At 43.4% G+C, this 23,184-nt stretch overlaps 1 protein-coding gene across 1 annotated transcript; it reads left to right on the top strand.

Moving 5' to 3' along the window:
- The first annotated feature begins 2,139 nt into the window (after positions 1–2,139).
- RLIM (ring finger protein, LIM domain interacting) lies at positions 2,140–21,938 on the top strand. The gene is made up of 4 exons (XM_083485167.1): positions 2,140–2,430; positions 13,134–13,325; positions 17,472–17,555; positions 19,682–21,938. The coding sequence occupies exons 2-4, from the start codon at positions 13,157–13,159 to the stop codon at positions 21,229–21,231; spliced, it is 1,803 nt and encodes a 600-aa protein (XP_083341293.1). The 5' UTR covers positions 2,140–2,430; positions 13,134–13,156; the 3' UTR covers positions 21,232–21,938.
- The last annotated feature ends 1,246 nt before the right edge of the window (positions 21,939–23,184 follow it).

Genomic DNA, 23,184 nt, shown 5'->3' with positions numbered 1-23,184 from the left:
GGGAACCTGTTTTTTATTTCTCTTTTCCCTTTTTTATTTTCTTTCGTTATTTTTATCTCCTCTCTTTTTCCCTTGCTTTGTTTTCATTTCGTTTTGTGTCCTCTCTACTCTGGGCCATTGAGGGAACTGTACACTCATTAAAGTGATGGATGGCTGGTGAAGGAACCTGTGTGAGAATAAAAGGAGGGAAGATCTCCCAGATTGGGGGGCTGGGAGAAGATAAGAAAGCTCGGAAGTGAGAGTTGGGAGGGTCCAACCCCTGCTGTGTAAGAGGGCTTTGTACTTTCTTTGTTTCATTTTCGTTATTTTATTGCATTGTATGATGAAAAAAATTCAATTAAAAATTAGAAAGCATGGGGCAAGCAGAAAACTGCTCAGACCTGTACTTTCTATGCAAGGGTCAAGCAGAAGTGTGGACTTTAACTGTGTGCTGCATAAAGAAGTACTCTATTTTTCCCGAATCTTCTAACATTCAGCTTCATGGGATATCCACAAGTTCTTATGTTATGAGAGACGGGAAAACTTTTCTCTATCTATTTTCTCTATGCCAGGAATAATTCTATAAACTACCAGCAGTGCCTCTTACTCATCTTTTTCCTAAACTTAAATGCCCCAAGTAGTGCAACCTTTCCTCACAAGAGTCGCTCCAACCCCTTGATTATTTTGGCTGCCCTTTTCTGGACCCTTTCCAGCTCTGCAATCTCCCATTATACCTGATCATTGGCCATGTCTAGCTGGGGCTGATGAGATTTCGGTCACAACACATCACACTTGCTATGATTGAGACAGAGAAATAAATATGCCTCCCACTGATTTTCTCTTCTGCAGGTTAAACGTATCCAGCTCTTTCAGTCTTTTATTGTTTCGACTTAAAATGTGGCACCCAGAACTATAGAGATTTAGTACAGAGGATTTCTACCCCCATGGCATTGTGCATTGTGGTATCATACCCTCACAACACAGATGTAGCCTGTGTGCTACTTGTACATTACAGGTACTGTGTTCAGACACAGTGCGTTCTCAAGAAATCGTTTTTTAAGGCGAGCGTTCGCATAAGTCTGCAATTTCCATTGACTCCTTTGGGGAAATTTCTAACTCGTTCCTGACCACAGAATCTTTACTCCAAAATGAAGGGGGGGGGGACCAGCCCTGAGAAAACCCTGGAAATTGCTCTAATACCTTGAAAAAGCAAACAAGAAAGGAAAAAAATGCTCCTTATTTGTCTTGTATTTTCCCTTGCCTCCCCCTCTGGAAAAACTGCTGCCGTGGTGGACCAGCAAAACACAAAAAGGCAGGATTATTGAAAGCTGCTTTTCCACAGTACTACACACAGATCTGGTTGTTGGGGTATCTGAATCTGCAGTGTGTGTAACATGGGTTTGGGTACTAATTCATAGTGTTTGGATAAATGGATTTTTGTATAACAAGCATTTGGATAGCGAGACCCACGTGCATTGATTAGGAAGCCGCACAGCGAGCTTGGAAGAATTCTGCATATTTCCCTTTTTAAAGCAACCCAAAGCCCTGTACTGTATATTGAGACATCAGCATGGCAGGCAACCTTTCCCGCCCGCCATACTACTTTTCTACTTGGAGTGGGGGGGGGGGAGAATACTACGGTTATTATTCTTTCAACTGGAGGAGCATTCCAACATGTGAGGGGCCACCTATATTCTGACATGGTGCAGCCCAAGCACTGGTTGATTATCTCCTTCGGGAAGGGAATTTAACCTGACACTGCCGCGGGCTACATTCTGGAGCCACTCTATACAAAAACACAGCCATTCTCAAAAGTATGCTATGACCTGATTTGCTTACTCCCTCTCTCAAAAATTCCCCAACTCTCTCAATTCCTTAAAAATGAAAAAGAAGATTATAATTACGGAATCTCTCCCCCCCCATTCCTCTTTAATTGGTTTGGCTCCTATTAAAAATGGACGCCCCAAAGATCAGCGAGTAGAAATCCGCTCCCTCCCTTCCAGATTTCCCGACTCTATGCTCCGTCCTTACACATCACGCTGAAGAGGCGCATGCGCTCGCTGGAGAGGATCTGAGGTGTGCTGAGGTAAAGGGCGGGGGAAGTGCGTCACTTCCTCTGTTGCGCGCGCCGTCTAAAGCCAACGGAGTCTACTCCTCCCCCCTCCCTCCCCCGCCGAAGCGCACCGTTTCCGGCCCCCAAGTTCCTTAGTAACAATGGAGAGTAAGATGGCCGCTTGAGTGAGCGACGGGAGAGGGAAGGGAGAAGAAGAAGGAGGAGGGGTCGGGGGTCGGGCGCCAGACGCTGCCGGAGCTTTAGCGACGACGAGGAGGAGGAGAAAGAAGAAGAAGGGGAGCGGGACGTGACGGACCTGAGCTTCAGGCCGCTGCGGGGCTGATCGCCGGACGGAGACCCCGGAAGGGCGGCGGACGAGCTGGAAGAGGAGGGAGGCGGTGAGTGACCGAGCCGAGCGGGCGCCCGGGCGGGCTCACCGGTCTGGCCGCGGCGAGCCGGTCAAGCCTGGCTTGACGACGGTGGTCTTTCCACAGCCGCACCGCTTCTCGCCGGAGCGGGCGGGGAACACGGCAGTCGGCGCCGTCTCGTTGGGGCTGGGTCGCGGGTAGGCTGTGAAGAGGGGGGCAGGGGCCCCTACCGGCCCTTTCAGCCGCCGCCTATTCACCCACCCGCGTGAGCTGCTCGATTTCTTTCAGGGGCCTGCCCAGTATATCGCCCTGGCTGAGGTCCGCTGTCACCGGTGGGCCTTGCTGGCTCGCCCAGGGTGGAGGTTTTCCTTTAGGAACACAGGAACGTTGTCGTATACCGACTCCTAGAATTGTAGAGTTCGAAGTGGGCCACGAGGGCCATCTAGCCCAGTCCCCTGCAATGCAGGAATCTTTCAGCCAGCGTGGGGCTCAAACCCACGACCCCCGGATTAAGAGTCTCATGCTGTACTGACTTGAGCTAGTGATCCGGTCTTCGGTCCATGTAGCGCATTGCTGGCAGCACTGGCTGGCAGCAGCTCTTCGGGATTTTAGGTATGGGTAAAAATAAATGTGAATGACAGAAGCATTGCTATGAAGGTGCCTTGGTTAGAAATGAGGAAGATATATTTCATAATGTGCTTGCCTTGATGGGGGAGTAACTAGTTGTTTACTGAACTGTATTGTCTGCTCTGACTGGCAGCAGCTCATAGGGGTCTCAGCCAGGCAGGAGTCCCTTGTCAGCCCTACCTAGACATGCTACACTCCCCCATGTACAAAAGGCATAATCAGTAGCCTGATCTTCCTTTTTAGGGAAGGGGGAATACAGTGAAAGGCCCGTTGATTTTTTTTGCTGCTGGGAAAGAAAGTGAGTTCTTAGGCTGGTAGCCCAACTTAAATATTTAGACAGTTTTAAGTAGGGTATCACTGAGGTTAGTTGCTATATCATTATACCTCCTCTTGTCATTGCTGTTCACTGAACCTCATAGTCCTGATGGGGAAATCCCACCCAGAATTAGTGCTTCATTGATGTTCTTACTCCCAGAAATCTGGTCCTCCTTTTTCTGTGCTAGAGATGTCTTAATTTCTCAATAATCTCTCTCGGGGGTAAATCTCAACATGCTTATTGAGTGATTCTGTCAGGAAGGGCAAAACACTACATTTGTTTTCACTTTCTGAGGTTTTATACTATAACCTAAATTATGGAGTACCTTTTACTGCCTTTGGCAGGTGATATTGTGGGGGGCTGGGGTGGATCAACAGAAACCATGCAGCTTTTAAAATAGGAACAATTAAAACAAAATCCTTTGACTTTTAATTTGAGCTTTGTTTATCATAAAATTCAAGTCATTGTATCAGAATATTTGGATTTTCAGTTATAATTATATTGATGAATTTCGGACAATCTTTACCTGATACTAACTGGAACTAAGTTAAAACTAGGGGTTAGATTACTTCATGATGTACAGAGTGGGTCCATGAGAGTTATATTGTTAGCCTGAGGTGCCTTCTTTATTTGCCTTATCTACTGTGCTAGTTATGTTCGTGGTACAGGTAATGTAAAGAAGCTGTTCTTCTCCAAATGTTGGCATGGAGAAGAAAGTGCAACTGGCTTCAACTGATGATCAGAGCAGTATTAAAGTAAACAAGGGATATGGGTGGTGCTGTGGTCTAAACCACTGAGCATCTTGGGCTTGCCGACCAGAAGGTTGGTGGTTCGAATCTCTTTGACGGGGTGAGCTCCCGTAGCTCTGTCCCAGCTCCTGCCAACCTATCAGTTCGAAAGCATGCCAGTGTGAGTAGATAAATAGGTACCGCTGTGGCGGGCAGGTAAACGGCGTTTCCATGTGCTATGGTTTCCGTCACAGTGTTCTGTTGCCCCAGAAGTGGTTTAGCCACGCTGGCCACATAACCCAGAAAGCTGTCTGTGGACAAACACTTGGCTCCCTTGGCCCGAAAGTGAGATGAGCGCCACAACCTCATAGTTGCCTTTGACTGGACTTAAGCATCCAGGGGTCCTTTACGTGTTTTTTTACCTTTAAAGTAAAATATTTCAGTTTTTAATAGTCAATATTAAAGTCCAATCCAAGTTTTTAGAAAGCTGTTATATGATGGCATCATTGTGCATTATACCTTACACAAGTAAATGAAGGCAAAAAAGTTGGTTCTTAGACCCTGCCCAAAACATCCTGCAATCTAAACTGGGGGAACAGACAACCAGGGAAGGCAAGAATAACACCTGTATTTGCACACATTTGCTCCTTAACATAACATTCATTCCATTTGGGGATGTGGAATAAAGGCTTGAGCTAAAAACCTTCACAGCAATGGTGGGATTTAAAGAGGGAGAGAATTGACATTGCAGGTAGCTGTTGTGGGAGGAACCTTCAAGGACAAGGGGCAGGCAGACAGTGGGTAAAATTGTTGTAGGGGAGGAGACTTTCCAGTATCTTAAAAGTCAGGTACATAGGAAACTGCCTCATACTGAATCAGACCATTGGTACATCTAGTTCAGTATTATCTACCCTGACTGGCAGAAGCTGTCCAGGTTTTCAGGTATGGGTAAAAACAAATGGGAATGGAAGAGAATACTGTAAAGGTTTCTGTGTATATTTGTTTGTCATGATAGGGGAGTAACCAGTTGTTTACTGACTAATAACTGTTAAGCTTTATTTCTCTCTAGGGGTATCATTGTACCTCTGGTTACAAACTTAATTCAGTCCGGAGGTCTGTTCTTATCCTGAAACTGTTCTTAACATGAGGAACCATTAGCGAAAGCGTGTCTCCTGCTGCACACGCGCCTCTGAAGCGCAATTTCTACTCATATCTCAGAGCAAAGTTTGCATCCGGGAGCAACTACTTCTGGGTTAGCACATCTTGTAACCCGACGCATGTGCAACCAGAAGCGTTCGTATCCAGAGGTACCACTGTCCTGTGTCTCACTTCCTGCCAAGCTCAGAAAAAAATTAACGCCAAGAATGCCAGTGTTTAATTTGGAGCAGTTATAAAAAATCTGGGATATATTTGTGTGATTTGACTGTCCAGGGTAGAGAAGAATTGTCCTCTTATTTTGTGTATTGTGTGGTCAGAAAATGACATGCATGGGGTTTTTTTGCTGCTAGGGTCTTTCTTAAAATGTTTCCTGCTTAATATTTAATCTAAAAACTGCAAGTCTCAAAAACTTAACCTTGGTGGCAAATTTTACTAGTATGCTTGTATAAAGGAGGAGGCTTACAGGAGTGGGTTGTTCCTTTCTAGGAACCCATATTGGAATACTTAACTGAAACTGATGCCTCTACATTCACAATTTATGTCTTATTATTTTTTAAGTGAACTACACATGGCCTTGCAAATTTTGTGTTTATCAGGATACCTTTACTAGACTGAGTGGATCAAAAACAATCCTAAATGGTAGATTTGTTATAGTGAGGCAGTGAGATGGTAATACTAATTATGTTGCCTAAAAGCACAATGGCTTGATCCTCTTGAAGTGGCCCTACATGTACAAGTGGGGAGGTGCCTGAAGGAGGCTCTGGAGTGAGTTAAAACTGCTTTAGGCAAGTGAAGTGTACAACTGTCAGTTCTTCTCGCAGTTACTACTTGCTGTCTTTCCCCTGTCCAGCTTGTTTCTGCTCCTACGGTTTCTACTAAAAATGCAGTGTAGTTCTAGTGTTTTATATGCACTTTTTGTTGTTCCTCCAGGCTTTGAGTGGTTCCTGTAAATTCTGGGGTGAGGGGTTGCATCACTTGTAGCTCTGTGCTTAAGAGATAAGCAGGCCATCTCTCTCCCCGCCGCCCCAATTTTTCTTAACCACAGTGTAGCATTAATCGGCTTCTGCAATCCAGTTTCAAACCCTGGTTAGCATTAATGATGTTTAGCAAAGGTACAAACATAACAGTAGACATCGATTAATGTAATGTGTGTACAGTCGTACCTCTGGTTACGCACTTAATTCGTTCTGGAGGTCCGTTCTTAACCTGAAACTGTTCTTAACCTGAAGCACCACTTTAGCTAATGGGGGCCTGCTGCTGCCGCACCGCTGCTGCACGATTTCTGTTCTCATCCTGAAGTAAAGTTCTTAACCCGAGATAATATTTCTGGGTTAGCAGAGTCTGTAACCTGAAGTGTATCTAAGGTTGTATTAAGAGGGTCTGATACTACATATAGTATAGCATGATCTTACTTATGGAATGTTGCTCTTTGGGCATTGATTCTGATATAGTGTCTGAGTATTCATTGGCATTCATGTGGGGGTGACACATTTAGGATGGGCTTGGTTGCCACTGTTCCTTTCCAGAGGGTACTTGACCATTGTGGGAGTAAAATTGGTGGTAAGGGGGAAACAACAGGTCAGTGTCACTGTCACTTGAACCTAGTCTTCAGAGACCTTTGGGACTAGTGAGAATTGTAAGACCTCTGCTTTCCTGAAACATTTATAGTGGTGGAATTTTTCAGCCAGTCTTTGATAATGCTGTCTTTAATAGAATCCTGTACTCTGATTGGTTTCATATAAGCAGAATAAATGGCAAAACTATTTCTGCACTTCGTGTTATCACACTGTTGCCGTTTGTTTTACATAATGCATTGTTTTGACATTTTAAATTCTTGAGGTTTAAAATTTTGGAAGTTTAATTTGTTTAAAATTTTGTATTTTTAATTGTTCTAAGACATTTTGAGTCCACCATGGTGAAAAGTAGGAAATGAATTTTTAAATAATTATGTTGGAGAGAAGGCCTTGTGATTTGTAGAGACTTAAATATTGTGCTTAAAGATCCTGTTTTGACCTTGCAGTTAGGTATTATAAAGTGGAAGTTGTTACTGCTTGTTCTGGACACTGCAACCTGTATTTCCAGGAATCGTGTGTCAAGCGTCACTTGACTTTCCCTTCTTGCTGAAAAAAAGTATTGCATTTTAAATTGCTTCTCAAATTCAAAGAAGTTGAATTTGACAATTTTTGTAGACATAATTAGGTCTATGATATCAGAATTTTTTTAGAATTCATGATGGTCAACGTATTGAATAGTATAAAATGCTTTATAAATATGGTAATATCAGAGAATTGTAGCATTGGAAGGGACCATGAGGATCATTTAGGCTAACCCCCTGCAGTGCAGGAATCTTTAACCCAATGTGGGGCTCAAACCCATGATCCCGAGACAGTGTTAGAAATTAGCCGGGTACTAGGTGCATTTTGCTACTGGTGTGGGCCCAATTGTGACCATGTGGAGATCTCTGGATGCCAGGATGGCAACTGACATCTCCATCTGGATAGCCTCTCCAGCTTTCTTAAGCAGGTAAGCAGAAGAACTTACTTATTACATTTATATCCCACCTTTATTTCCAAGGTGGAATACATGGTTCACCCCCTCCTCAGTTAATCTATGCAATCACCCTGTGAGGCAGGTTAAAAGGCTGTGCCTGGCCTAAGGTCACCCAGTGAGCTTCATGACTGAGTGGACATTTGAACCCTGGTCTCCCAGGTCCTAGTCCAGCATTCTAACACTACACCACACTGTCTTCCCAGAGCACTTCTGCTATGGGCAGTGATATAAATTAAGTAGGTAAATCAATACAGGGAAAGCAAAGTGTCACCTAGAGAAGGATCTGAAATATTTTCATTGAATCTTGAATTTGTTTTATTCTGGATTGTTTTATTTGATGTTTTAATGTGTTGTAAACAGCTTTGATATATTTTTTTCTTCTGAGCTCCACCATTTGATAATAAATTGTGGGAGATAGGGACGATAGTGACAGGAACTTGGATAGTGTCAAGAATCCAATTAAGTGGAAGTGTTCCCTACTCCTCTGGGAACACTTCCAAAGTTCTTGCTGGCCAGCAATGCTGTTCCATTAGTGTTGGTTCCATTGGTAGGTAAAATAAAAGCCTGTGGCACCTTAAAAACTAAGACGCTTATTATGGCACAAGCTTTGGTGGACTCTTCATTTCCATAGGTTTATAACCCAACTTAAAAAAACAAAAACTTCCCAACAAGATGCATCAGACACAGGTTACATGGGCCACACATGTATATAAAAATGGTAATTAAAACACATAAGTGTAAAAATGAGTACAGTGGTACCTCGGGTTAAGTACTTAATTCGTTCCGGAGGTCCATTCTTAACCTGAATCACCACTTTAGCTAATGGGGCCGCTGTGCCGCCACTGCACAATTTCTGTTCTCATCCTGGAGCAAAGTTCTTAACCCGAGGTAATATTTCTGGGTTAGCGAGTCTATAACCTGAAACGTATGTAACCTGAAGCGTATGTAACCTGAGGTACCACTGTAACAGTAAAATAAATATGAATATAGTGAATCGCCTGTGAATGCATTAAAACAGAAACCTTGCCCTGTGAAACCTTAAAATTAAATACAGTGTCAGTAAAGTAGCACCATATATTTCAGCTGCCTAAATAAAATCAAGAAAAAGCCACAGACCCACATATAGGCTTGATAATGAAGAGCTTGTCTTATACCTGGATCAGGATCCACAAATGTGGAACCATTGTTGAAAAAGCTCTTTCCCTTGTACACACACACCCCAGCCTGATTGCTCTCCCAGATGGGCATAGTTGGCTACAATCCACAGCTCTCTGCTCATCACTGTTGTAGGCAAGAGTTCTTCTGGGCTTCTGTGTGCTTCCAGAAGAGCCTTGGGGTGAAAAGCAAATTGATAGGTGTATTGACTGGTAGCTATAGTGTCATGATTCAGATTTTCACATCATCCCTGGGAGCAAGTGGACTTTGAGCTTTGGCTCAAGCTCTTGTGACCATGATAATAGAATCATAGAACTGTAACGTTGGAAGGGACTCCAAGGGTCATCTAGTCCCACCCCCTGCAATGCAGGAATCTCAACTACAGCATCCATGAAAGATGGCCATCCAACCTCTGCCTATAAACCTCCAATAAAGAGAGTCCACCACCTTCCAAGGGAAAAATATTGATTGCACTCTTACTGCTTCTCAGTATTGCATGTTAGATATTCTGTAATAAAATAGTTTGTAGGGCAGTTGTGCCTCACTCTTCCGTGTGAGTATGTGTAGGAAAGGAGATTTGGGCTCTATGAAGAAGTTCACTCCTCAGATACCTTTAATTTCTTACTTACTCATTCTAAACCACAAGCTTGGAAAGAGCAACTTCCCTCATTATGTGGGATAAGAATGTTGTCCAGGTGACAAACAGGAAAATGGTTTTCAGTCACTGCTATGCCACCAATGACTTTAATAGGCATTTGTTTTCTTGTCATTTTTGTATTTACTTCTGGCTTGGTACAGAAATCCAGGATCTGCAGGTAACAGGCCATGCAACCCCTGTTTTGTGTGTGTGCACACGCTATACAAAAATCACAATCTGGGAAAAGCTATGAAGCCAGCCAATGCCTCTACATAACTCCATCCTTATTTCAGACATTGTGATATATCTGTGTATCACGATGTTTAGCTGATGTTGAAAAATAGATACTGCACACATATTGCACTTTGGTTTTACTTAACGAGTTTGGTGGCACTTCTGATTGCCTGAAATAGAAGACCCATACCTTATTGATTTTTACAACTGATACGATGTTTCAGATAGAGACTTCTCACATCTGGACTAAAACCAGGGAAGATTAGATTCAAATCTTTACTCAACCATTATTCTCTTTAGGAGCCACTTAGCCAGTCAAATACACTCCCTCTGATCAACCTCACAGGGTTGTTGTGAGGGAACTATGTACATTACTATGAACTCTTTAGGGGAAGAATATATTGTTGTTGCTGCTGCTGCTGCTGTTATTTTATTTTATTTATTTTATTTTATTTTATTTTATTTTATTTTAATACTCACCCTTCACCCTAAGGTGTAAGGGCAGGTTACAACAATCTAAAATACATTATAAAGTAGAACAGGAAGGAACGCATACAAAGTAATTTAAAAAAACCTCACAGACTACGGAGAGTAACTTTAAATTAATCCATTTATTGATATACAAAGCTTAAAAAAATTAAATGAAACAAAACACATGTTACTTAGAAAATAGAACTGGATAAAATTAGATAAAATATTATATTTAAAGCATAAGGCAATTGGATATGTTTTGCATATGAATTAAGTATAATTGACAAAGCAATCAGTCAAAGTGATTTTATATCCTTTTATATCAATTAGCAATGGAACCAGGGGGCTGGACCTTTCCATTGAGTTTTTCCATTAATTTTATTGTTCCTGTGGGCAGACCCACATAAGATGTAGACAATGAATTACCACCGTCTATCCGGGAGGCAGAAAAATGGGCAACTAGGGCCGCTGCTGTATCAGCTATTCCTCATTCAGGGAACTTTGACACATATCTAGTGCTGGTTTGCCGAAACACGTTATACCTTAACTTTTTTGTTGGCACCATGGCTCCTTTTACAGCCACTCCAACCGATGCCAAGGTCTTCATGACCCTTATTGAAAGCAGCAAATATATACACAAAAGTCGACTCGAGCAGTTTCTTCAGCTGTGACATATTGTCATCCATTCTGATCCATCATGAGTGCTCTACAGTGTGCATAAAACATACCATAACTGCTGGGTTTGATGCATATGCAGGCCTAGCAGGACCCAGATTTCCAGCCTGTATAGGGGGAGTTTCACAAACAAGGGCTTGACACAGAGAATGATGACCTCTCCTGGGCCACAGACATACAAGCTTCTGAGGGCAGAACTACCAAGATCTTACCAATCTTAACACATGAAAAAGTGTGTAGGGCTGTTTGGGGCCAGAGTTGTTTGGGGCTTTAAATGCTAACATGAACACCTTGAATTGGGTCCAAAAATGATCTGGCAACCAATACGGCTGTTGAGGCTGTGTTGAGATCTAAATGAAACCCCAGTCAGTAATCTAGCTTCTGCAGTTTGTTTGGACCAATGGAAGTTTCCAAGCTGTCTTCAAGGGCAACCCCTGCAGCAGAGCATTGCAGTAATCCAGTGTGGATTACAGTGGCCATGTTATTCCTTTCCCGAAAGGGTCATAGGTGGTGGATGGGTCATAGCTGAGGCAATAATTTTGTTGTAAATATCTCATATGAAAAATTACATGGCATGTTTCAAAGAACTTTTATTTATGGTCACCTGATCTAGTAGTGATGGTAATGCCCTCAAGTTTGGGGTTTTGTTTTTGTTTTGTTTTGGGCGGTTAGGGGTGCTTTTAATCCTTTGCCCCAACTATGTCTCCAATTTGGATTGGTGGGCCATGCTAGAGCATTTTGCATTAGCGGGGGGGGGGAGGGGAGGGAGGACGTCTTCCTATTTGCATCAAATTTCTGGTGGTGGGGACAATAGCAGGGGGCAAAGGATTAAAGCCCCAGCCCCCATGTTATGTTCATGATCCCCTTTAGACCCCTGCTCCAATTTATGGAGAAGAAAACAAACGAACGTACATCCTGCACTTCAGGGCACAGATTTGGAGCTAACAATTGTCTATTTTGGCCCTTATTTTATTATGTATTATTCTGCGTCCTTTATTTTGAACCTGATCCCCCCCCCCCCCCCGTGTGTGCATGTTTCACATTTAGCAGACTGCTAGCAGCTGTAGTTTGAAGAAGTGATTGGATATTTGGTTGCAGGATATATTAAACACTCTTTCCACTAAGCAGTCTGCTTGCAGAAACCACATATAAGCCCTCAAACATCTTTTCAGTTATGAGGTGCTAATTTTGTGGTTGTGGATGTTTTTGAATATATAAATTGATGGGAGCTAAGTGACCTAGCTGGTGGAGAATTGTGATGGTTTTCTGGTACTTCTCTCAAAAGTTATTCACTTAGGCTTGGATGACAATGCTGTGTGGCATATCAAGTGATTTCTGGTTGGCAGCATGGTCCTCTGGTCATGGTAGACAATGGAAAGCCCTCCGCTTATGGCCCCTGACTAATGGAATAGATTACTGCAGTTGAAACTAAAAACTAAATATGTTTGTATCTTTACAAATCATGCAGATCTTCCTTTGCATATTTTTTCACTGTTCTGCATGGTATTCTCTTTTATTTATGATGCCAAAGCAGGTAACAAAAAGTAAGAATGTACATCATTTAAAAAAAATATATTAAAATTTATTATAGCCAGCAGCAAAATGTAGGCTAAAATTGTATAAATAGGAAGAGAAAAGAGCAATAAAATTGGTAGCCACATGTTAAAATTCTTGGAGAATAAAATGGTCTGAATGTTTCCCTTGGGATCTTTTTCGGCAGCCTTCAGCAACATTTGCCCCCCCCCTTTTTACACTGCCTTCCCAAAGCTGGTAAGTGAAGTGCTGGGCTTTGGAAAGGAGGCCTGAGGGCTTAAGAGTCCTCCTGCCTCTTTCCCAAACCCTCACTAGCGGAGATTGGGGTGTGTGTCAAATTTTGGCTTCCCCCCACAGCAAGACAGTGTGTGGCCTGCAGGTTTCTGTGTCAGGAAGTGTGCTTACAGCCCACTTGGTATGAGCCCATTTGGTATCTAGACCTGGGCTAGATAATTAGGATTGGGTTTTTTAAAAAGAGCCTGAAATACTTAAGAAACAAAACCATTATTTAACCATTATTTCAGTCTGTTATTTTTTTAATGTTTCTGTAAAATTATGTTGCACCCACAGATTAAAACTTAACTCTTCTGGTATATAGGGCCAGGATTATATGGTTCGCCAAACAAATTGACTGTTTCCTTTTTTGTAGACATTTTCCCTACTTTGATCAACATGGAAAGCTCAGATTCTAATAATAAAGGAAGTGTCGCTCAGTCTGAAGCACAGCGTCGGAGTCAGCTGGACCGCCTGGATCGGGAAGAAGCTTTCTATCACTTCGTGAATAATCTGAGTGAAGAAGACTACAGGCTAATGAGGGATAACAATTTGCTAGGCACCCCTGGTATGTTACTTCATGTGCTGGATGCAATTAAAATCCTTTTCAGGTGTGGAAATTCTGCCACTGAGATGTGATCAAAATTTACTAGCTCTTAACTCAGAAACAAGGGTTGAAAATAATTGCTTATGTCAAAATTGATTACACGTGGTATTCTGAAGGGCTCTTGCTTTCAACATGTAAGGCATATTGTGTTCTCCAGGAACTAGTGCTGGCCCTCTTGGTGGCATTTGACCATGATATCATTCAAAGAAGCAATGCACAATGAAGCGAAAAAGCACTACTGTGCAAGTATCCGCTTCACTTTACTAAAGGATTGAAGGCAGCTCCCCCCCCCCCCCACTCTCCCAGCCCTGCTGCAGATGAGAAGTAAACCTAGTTAGTGGCAGAGCAGAGATGCTACTTCTGACCACCTGTTACAACTGCAGTCCTCTCCAGACAGTTTTCTATGGCAAAAATCACTGCCTTCAACTGCCCCAGTCTCCCATCCTTGTGTGGGCTTGGGGTGCTTCAATTTTTTTTTGACAGACTGATGGTCAACCAAAAATGTTTTGATCCATCGATTCCTGACCCTACCAGCTACCTTCTACTTTTCTTTTCTTTTCTTTTCTTTTCTTTTTTCTTGATGAGCATGCATTGCTTAGCTTTTTTCTTTCCCATAAGCTGACCTTTTAAAAATCAGTGCTGATTTGAACTGTTAGCTTGTGTACACAAGTGCAACGCATGTCCATTCTTTCACTCTTGACATTTTTCCAGCTGTTTATATTTCTTACAAATCCACGTCACCACTCAGGTTTGTTGTGGCTATTTAGCATTTGGCAAAAACAGTTCTAGTATCCCCCCCCGCCCCCCAGTCCTGTCTTAGAAACATTTTTTTGCTCTCAGCATTTGTATTTTTTGAACTTGGTCACCCTTTCTATTGTTTTACTTGTGGTATATTCATTAGAATAAATGTCTCCCCCCTCTTATGATTGCCTGTTCTCACCACTTGGTTATAAAAACAACTTTGCTGATTCCTATCGCCCCTATTATGGCCTGTATTATACAACACTCCCTCCTGCTTCCATTTATTTAATTGTCTGTTCAGACAATATACTTTCAAACAGGTATTTCAGAGCGTTGCAGGTCACTCCTCACTACTTCTTTTTGCACACCTTTGTGAGTCTTGGACTAAATGTGATTGGTGACTGAACTTAAATTGAATATCATTTCCCTTTTCTTGTTATGTTTTTCCCTTTGGAGGTGCTTTGTAAATTCCTTCGTTCTCTTTTCTTTCAGTCCCCCCCCCAAACCCAGTTTATGTTGCTCGTTTTTGCTTTCCCTTAGTGCAGACCCTGCTGTCAAGTTCTAATTTTTTCTTTCCCTTTTCTCTTTCTGTTATTTGTTATGGGCTATTCCCTGTATTTGATTCATCATGCTTCCTTCTCAGTCTTGGAACTTCATTTTGGGTTCAGTCTGTAATGCTTCTTCTACTGTTGAGACACTCTCTCTCTCTCTCTCTCTCTCTCTCTATATATATATATATATATATAGCTGTAGTGTCTCACTTCAACAGTCTCTGGCATGCTGAGATTTATATTATGTCAGACCTAGGAGCATCTGAGCCAGTAGTTTTCTTTTCCTCCTTGCCATCTTACTACATACCAACCACATTGGCTTATAATTCTAAAGTGTGGTTAGCACTGCACAGGTGAACTGCCTCCCTCCTCCTGTATTGTTGGGAGTAGAACTTCTGTGGAGATTTTTTTCACTTTATAAGAATATCGCCATATGTCCTGTAAAGCAGTGTTTCCCAACCGGTGTTCCGTGGCACACTAGTGTGCCGCGAGACGTTGCCTGGTGTGCCGCGGGAAAAATTAAAAAATTCGAAAGATATCCGGAGAGGCGGCCTTCAGGCGAGTTTTAATTTTAATTTTCCTTCTCCCACTTAATGCCCCACGCTCGCCCGAGCAGCTTGCAGTCCTCGGTAACCACGGCGACCCGAGGGAGGGGAGGGAACAGGGAAGTCGAGGGCGGCGGCGAGCCGCGATGACGTCAGTGGGCCGCGCCGCCTCGCCCTGGCACGGTGTGAGAGCCCCGGCTAGTGGCGCGAGCTTCGGAATAAGTGGGATCCGTGTGCGCGAGACCGAGATCGCGGGTAAGGAGCTCAGCCCTGGGCAGGAGGAAGCGGGGCCGCGCGTGTGGGCCACATCCCCACAGAGAGCGAGCCTCCCCCGGCCCACCACTCCGGGCAGGTCCACTCGCATGAGGGGGCGGCGATGGCGACGGCCGGCAGCTTGCCTGCAATGCCATCCCTCGAGCAGGCGAGGAGCCTGGAGGCTACCAGATGCGAGTCCTCTTTCCCACCCTGCTCGGGAGTCCAGAGCACTTGGTCGCATTCAGGATCTAGAGTGGGGAAGCGGGGCTTGTGTCTGGGCTGGACACATTGGGCTGCCTGTGCCGCTCGACCTGCGGGGAGAAATCAGGGTGGGAGTCACAACCGTGAGGCAGGGCTGCCAAGTGTGGCAGAAGAGGACACGGCCGTCGCACCTGTCCTTAGGTAGGAGCTTCTTCTGTGTCGACCTGCTGCCCTAAAGTCTTGGCTTTTTTCTTGGCTTTTTGGCGGTTGGCACAGAAGGAAGGCAAGGGGGAGGGGAAAAATTGAAACTTACACTTTCGTGCGTCCCTCCCGGCGTGACGCTGCGCGCTGACGTCACGGGGCTGTAATGGTGGTGTGCCTCGAGATTTTTTTCATGAAACAAGTGTGCCTTTGCCCAAAAAAGGTTGGGAAACACTGCTGTAAAGAACCATTCCAGTGTAACAGGCCACCTTCATAACCCTTGTTTTGAAGCTGTCATGTTTCAGAACTTACTACAATTTGTTGTAAGCTGGAATTCCTTGTTTGTATGATCCAACAAGCCAGCATTCTTCACAAAGTGAAACTAGTCTCTGCAGAAGCCCTCCTTCAGGTGGTGTGGGAAGGGGGGCCCACAAGTCTCATGCTTTGTTCAGCCTTCCTGTAGCTCTTTAACGTAGCACTAAACCATAGTTTAATGTTACATCTGAAGTTAGCTATTCAATGTAGAATAGAATGCTTGCTTTTGTTCTTACTACTATGCCTGACTTTTATTGAGTTGGATATTTCTCTTTTCACTTCTCATTTGCTTATGGGTGCACTGTTTTTTTCTGAGTCAAAACAGACATCTCTCAATTCATGTTTTATTTACTGTTCTTCAGGTATACAACCTCACAAAGTAGTTGTACAAAATTTTGATATTCTGTAGTTAAAATAATACAACAGAATTGAGATACATACAACAGATGGTGATGGTCAGAAGAGCATTTTAAAAGCCAGATAAAACCCATCAGTTGTAAATGATGGTCTTCACCTGGTGCTGAAATATATCAGAACCAGCTGCGCTACCTGGCAAGGGTGGGTGAGGGTCAGTTTTGCAGACATCTCTCTCCCTTAGCATCCAGCCTGTCTACACATGGGGTGCTTGCTTTCCTAAGAGGGAGTGATGGAACAAGCATTTTGTTCATGTTATTAGTTGAGCACAGCTATGTCCTTAAAGCCACAGTCTCAGCAAGTCTTTCCTCATGGCTTTGCAGGCATACCTGATTCCTATACTATTAACTCATGTGAGCAAAGAGTGCTTTCAAATAAGGAATCCTTGGATGTGAAAATTGATCTGTAGTGTGTGCTACCTCTCATCTTTCAATCCTTGCACAATCCTCACACAAACTGTTTAGCAGTAGTTTAGGAATTGAACTGTCAAGCAAATACCATACAGGCTACATACCTGCCTAGTGGGCACTTCCCAGATCCTAAATAATCTGGATCCAGTGAGATGCACAGCCCTGGAAGTCACAGGTCTCTCTTTAAATATACCTGACCTTTGTGCCAAAGAAAATATACTCTTTCAACAGAAGGCCTATCTTGGAGAGCTGCCTCCATGTGACCTGACTTCTTATACCTCTTTAAACAAGTGGCATCTCTGATAGCGGTCTGTGCCATCCCCCCCCCCCCCCACTTTTCTCTAATCTTTTGCTTGGGAGCCTCCCAGGATAATGATAATTTGGAAAGTTGTTACCTGTGTTTATCAGATTCTTCAGAATTTTAAATAAAAATCATGGTTTATCTGGAACACCTCTTGAAAACTATTTCCGCAGGTGAAATTACTGAAGAAGAGTTGCTGAGAAGGCTGCAGCAAATTAAGGAAGGCCCACCCCAGCAGAACATGGAAGACAATAGAGGTATGTAATATTCATTGAGAGCAGCAAAAGGAAACCTCTAGCCCTGGGTTGCCTTGAATGATGGTCAGGGGTGCCGCAAGCAACGCTGGCCTCTGTCCCTCTTTTCTTCCCTCCCTTCCTCTGATGCCCTATCACATCTCTGCCTCCCAAAGGCTTGCACAGATGTTTGTTGCAGCAGCTCTGGCTTCAAGCTGCCCAGGTGAATGGTGCCTCTGGTGCTGGCCAGGGGGTGCTTCCCAGGCCCCTGTGGAGCAGTGTGAAGAGGCACTTCAGTTTGGGGCAAGGGATGCAGCTCAGAGGTCAGGGGCAGCAGCTGCAGCTGCCCAAAGGACTTCCGAGGAGAGGAGGATGAGGGAACACTCCGCAAGGGAGGGGTGACATAACTGGTGCTGGCTCTGCAGGCAAGGGGTGACATAACTGAACTCCTGAGCCCCACAGGGGTTCCGCAGAAATAATGTAGTTGGTCAAGGGAACCATGGACCCAAAAAGGTTGAAAACCTCTGCTCTAGCCTGTGGGCCCATCAGACCACTTTCTCATTTGGTGAGTAAGACAGTTCTGGCCAGGCCACGCCTACCTGACACTGAATTTGGGTTTTGCAAAAATCACCAATCAGCTGGTCATCCAAACCCTGCAGTTTGCAAGTGGTGCAGTGTTCATTTGCACTTGCAAAGCACTGTGCATTGGCCCATGTGGTTTGATTTCAAGAAAACAAGCCACCTGACAGCATCAGCTGAGGTAAGACATCTTACATTAGGAATTGTGTTAGAAATTGGAGGAATAGAAATTCTGAAGCCAGGGATGTGCAACATGTCAAATAAAACAAATTCTATCATTGTACTCCTGGGATTGCACTTAGTCCCGCCATTGGCTGCTTTATTGTGGCATGTTTTTTTTTTAAAAAATAGATCTGTTTGTTTGTTCACATCCCTGTAAACAGCATTTTATTGACCTTTACCTTCTGTCAGACTGAGGCTACTTGTTCTTTCTCCTCTCATGCGACTTCATACCTGGGAAGTAGCCTGTAAGCCTCAACATTTTATTGTTGATGACATTATTATTAAATCCCTGAGATGTTTTATAAGAAGCAATTAATCATAAATGGAATGAAAGTACAAAGCATGCTGACTAGGAGCTAAGTCTTCTTGAAAGAAGTAATGATTCAAACATGATTTTTCCAGGCAACGAACATGTCTAATATATTTTCTGAGCTATCTTCTGCACTGGCATGCTTAACATTGGACATACAGTGGCTGCAGGCCTGGTTTAAATAAGATTCTTAGCTTATGCATGGATGATAACCTACCTGGTGTTGCACTGAAACCGGGCCAGGCCTTAGTGGGAAAGCTTTTAAGTAAGTGTGCATAGGATCCTGCTGCAGGTGTTTCATCTTAAGAGGTGGTGCACAGATTGGATCTGCTGCCTCTGCCATGGTTAAAAGTACAGGTGGTGACCATTTTAGGTGCATCCAATTGCTGAAAGATTGCCAGTGCCCAGGTTCATTTGGACCCAGAATGAGGCAGAGTGAGGGTGGGGAACTAATTGTCTTTTTTAAAAAATCCAACCACTCCTGCATGTTCCCTCCTATGATTCTGCGCGCTAAATGTCTTGTGACTTCCATAAGACTCCAAAATGGTGTCATTATTATTATTTTGTTAATGCTTACACTTTCTCCATGTACATTTTGGCATGCTGCTCCTGAGAGTTGACTAATGGGCCAGTGTGGCCCTCAGCCCAATAGAAATTAATCATCACTGCTTTCAAGTACCACAATACCTTTTCATATTGCTTAGCCCTTACAAAACTGATACCTTAATGACTGCCTGACAAGGTTTCTGTTGCTGAATAGACATTTGAATCGCATGCACCCTGGATTGAGTTAACCTGTCTTAATGATTTTTTACTGCAGCTTTGCTGTTCTTATCAACTTAGTGAGACACAATGAGCTTACAGGGTCTCTTAGAGTGCATTTATAATTACCATTATGGTTCCTACAGTAAATGCATGCATGTGAAAGTATCGTGGCTCAGACTTGTTTTCAAAACCCTAACTCATAGCAATGTTGGGAAAGTGTTTAGCCCAGAGTTTCTCCAGTTTCCTAACTCTGGCAGTTGCTCTTGTCTTGCAGGTGCAGAGTCCGCAGAAGATGTATCTAATGGCGATTCCATAATAGATTGGCTTAACTCAGTTCGACAGACTGGGAATACAACACGAAGTGGGCAAAGAGGAAACCAGTCTTGGAGGGCAGTGAGCCGGACTAACCCAAACAGTGGGGATTTCAGATTCAGTTTAGAAATAAACGTCAATCGTAATAATGGTAACCCAAATCCTGAAACTGAGGGTGAGCCATCTGTGGAACCGCCCAGCAGAGAAGAAGTGGAAAATAACCAAAGTGATGCTGAGACTCCAAGATTTGAGACTCCTCCTGTTGTAGGGCAGCCTGGACCAGAAATTAGTCCCCCTGAAGTGATAAATGAAGCAGTTGCTCCTCACAGAGGCCTGAGGAGATCAAGAAGCCGAAGTCCAGAACAGAGGAGGACACGAGCTAGGACTGATAGAAGTAGGTCACCCCTTAATCCAATGAATGAATCTGCACGTCGGGTGCATCATAATATATCTTCTCAGACACCTGACCTTCCCCCAGTAAGTGAAGCTGAAGGGAGCTCTAGAACAAGACAGCATATGGTAATAAGGCAGCATACAACTACATCTGAGATGCCCAGTGAAAATACAGTGCTATTTTCAACTCCTGAAGCAAGACCCTCTCCTCAAGCAACAGCTCCTCCAGAAACAAATGGCAGTGCAGAGTCTGCAGCCCCTGGACAGAGGCCTCCAACTATTGTCCTTGACTTACAAGTGAGACGAGTCCGTCCAGGAGAATACAGGCAGAGAGACAGTATAGCCAACCGAACCCGATCAAGATCCCAGACCCCAAACAATACTGTGACATACGAAAGTGAGCGTGGAGGTTTTAGACGCACATTTTCACGCTCAGAAAGGGCAGGAGTGAGAACTTACGTCAGTACCATTAGGATTCCTATCCGTAGAATTTTGAATACAGGCCTGAGCGAGACGACGTCTGTTGCCATTCAAACCATGTTAAGGCAGATAATGACTGGCTTTGGTGAGCTCAGTTACTTCATGTACAGTGATAGCGATGCAGAGCCTGGTGGCCCAGCACCAACCCCAAATGTAGAAATGGCAGAACCGCAGGGTGGAGGTGCCAGTGGAAATAGTAGTGGTTCAAGTCAAGAAGGTCCTGATCCTTCTGCACCAGGAGAGGCATATGAAGGCAACAATGAAGGGGCATCCACAGCTAGTGCTAGGCGAGAAGGACGGAATGCCAGGGGTTCTGTTACTTTTGAAGAAAGTGGCTCACTCCCATTCCTGAGCCTGGCTCAGTTTTTTCTGCTTAATGAAGAAGACGATGACCAACCCAGAGGCCTCACCAAGGAGCAAATTGACAACCTAGCCATGAGAAATTTTGGTGAAAGTGATGCTCTGAAAACCTGTAGTGTCTGTATTACAGAATACACAGAGGGGAACAAACTGAGGAAGCTCCCATGCTCTCATGAGTACCATGTGCACTGCATAGATCGCTGGCTGTCGGAAAACTCTACCTGCCCAATTTGCCGCCGAGCAGTCTTGGCTTCTGCTAACCGAGAGAGTGTTGTCTAAGCAAGGTGTGAACTTTGAGCTGAGTGCACAAGATGAGCTAGCAGTGGGCAAAGAAGCCACCTTTCTGTGGCCACTTTTTGTGTGGTAGGTATAAATGTAAAACAATCCTCCCGAAATGATTTATTTTTTTAAAACAACCCTCACTAGTGGGAACCTTCTTGATTAAGGTCCTGAAAATGATACTGGGTTTGTGTCATCAGTTAAAACAAGTGAGAAAAAAAACACACCACCACTACATTTGCCCAAAGACACTTGCCTGCTGTGTTCTCAGTTTATTCCAGCACAAACAAGGTTCACATCTTTCCTCTCCCATCCCAGTGAGTGGTGAATGCTGAAGATCCCAACATTCTGCTCTTCCCTGTGAAGAATATGACAGGAATCATTCAGCTACATATACAGCTCATGTTTCACTGTGGATTAAAACAAAAACTGAACAATAAAATTGCACCCCTGAATATGATTTAGTTCCCTCCTTGTATAGGGTATTGAACATGGCAATGTAAATAACACTAATATTAGCCCTCTCCCACTGTACAGCTGTTTTTAGCCCAACACTATGGTATGCCATAGAATGAGCTGGTAGTTTTAATGGGGATATTTATCTTGCTGTGGAAATATGTTAATTGCTTATGCCTGTTATAAATGAACACACTTTTGTTTTTAAAAATGTAAAGCTTTTTGTATAGATCAATAAAGTTTTAATTGCACTGCTGTACTAATGCCTTTGGAATGAAAACCATTATGGTTAGAAATAATGCATTGGTGTGACTCTCCCCTGCAGAGTGAGCAAGATAGCAAAGAGCTGCCCCCATCAGTATTAAAGTCACAGCATGACACCCAAAACAGCCCAACAGATAGAAATGGGTGTTCATAGTTCACTGCTTGGGTGTAGGGGTACCACTGAAAAGACACAAATTGAAAAACTTGGTGCTACAGGGACCTCTTCCTAAAATACAGATCTCTTTGATGCCCCAACCCTGCAGAACAGTAATTGATTACATCGGGGTGGCTAACCTTTAACCCTCCATAGGTTGTTGGATGCCTAGTTCTCATCATTCCCAATCTTCATGGCCCGTAGTTGGGGAGGATGGGAATTGTGGTCCAAGCAACAACTGGAGAACCAAATGTTTTACATTACTGGCAGCTTTGTAATAAGTTTGCCTCTCCCCCAGATCGTGTATTACAGGCATATGTATACAATGTGTTTTCTGCGGGCAAAGTACTTTTATTGCTCTGCCTGTTCTTTGGGAACCTGCAGCTTTCAGCATTAATCCCTCAAGTAGTGGCTTGTGTATTTTTCTAAATAACAGTTAAATTGAATGGTACCACTTCTTCCTTCCTTTGAGGTGGAAGACAAACTAACAGTGTATCTGTTCAATTTTTAAAATTACAGAGTGAGTGGTTTTATCAAGCTCAGAATCCTGTGAATTTATCAATACATAAAACTGTTAAGGCAGTTAATTTAGAAATTCCTTTATAAATCAAATAATTCCCTGTCCCTGTCCCATACATACTAAGAGTCAAGTTTTACTGAGCAAAACAGCACTGTATGTTGCTTTTGCTTACAGACTCTTGATATTTGCATAATCTTGGATATATAAAAGGTAAGTTTTCAGTTGGCTTTATACAGGCAAAAACAGTCTTGCTGCTTTAATAAAACATTTTCAGCTAGAGAAGGATTTCATAGCACCTCTTCTCCCTCTCCTTTGCTGCCTGAAGTAGATTATATATAAGTACAAAATTTTATGTGCAAGGTTGTTCCTCTAATACAGAATATTCATACCTTTCAACTTAGAGTAGCTTTCAAATAAAAAATGCAGATAGAGGTACTCTTCTAATCTTGTTGGGACATGCATTCATTTTTTTCAAACATTAAAAGTGATTAATGGAGGAAAACTTGTTTGTATTTTCATTCAGAAATGCAGTGAAGCCCACATTAAAAGCTTTGTTGCA

This window comes from Podarcis liolepis (assembly GCF_965112155.1).
Source record: "Podarcis liolepis genome assembly, chromosome: Z".
In the NCBI taxonomy this organism is placed as follows: Eukaryota; Metazoa; Chordata; class Lepidosauria; order Squamata; family Lacertidae; genus Podarcis; species Podarcis liolepis.
The sequence above is the reverse complement of the archived record's forward strand: the minus strand, read 5'-3'. Positions and strand labels throughout refer to the sequence as shown.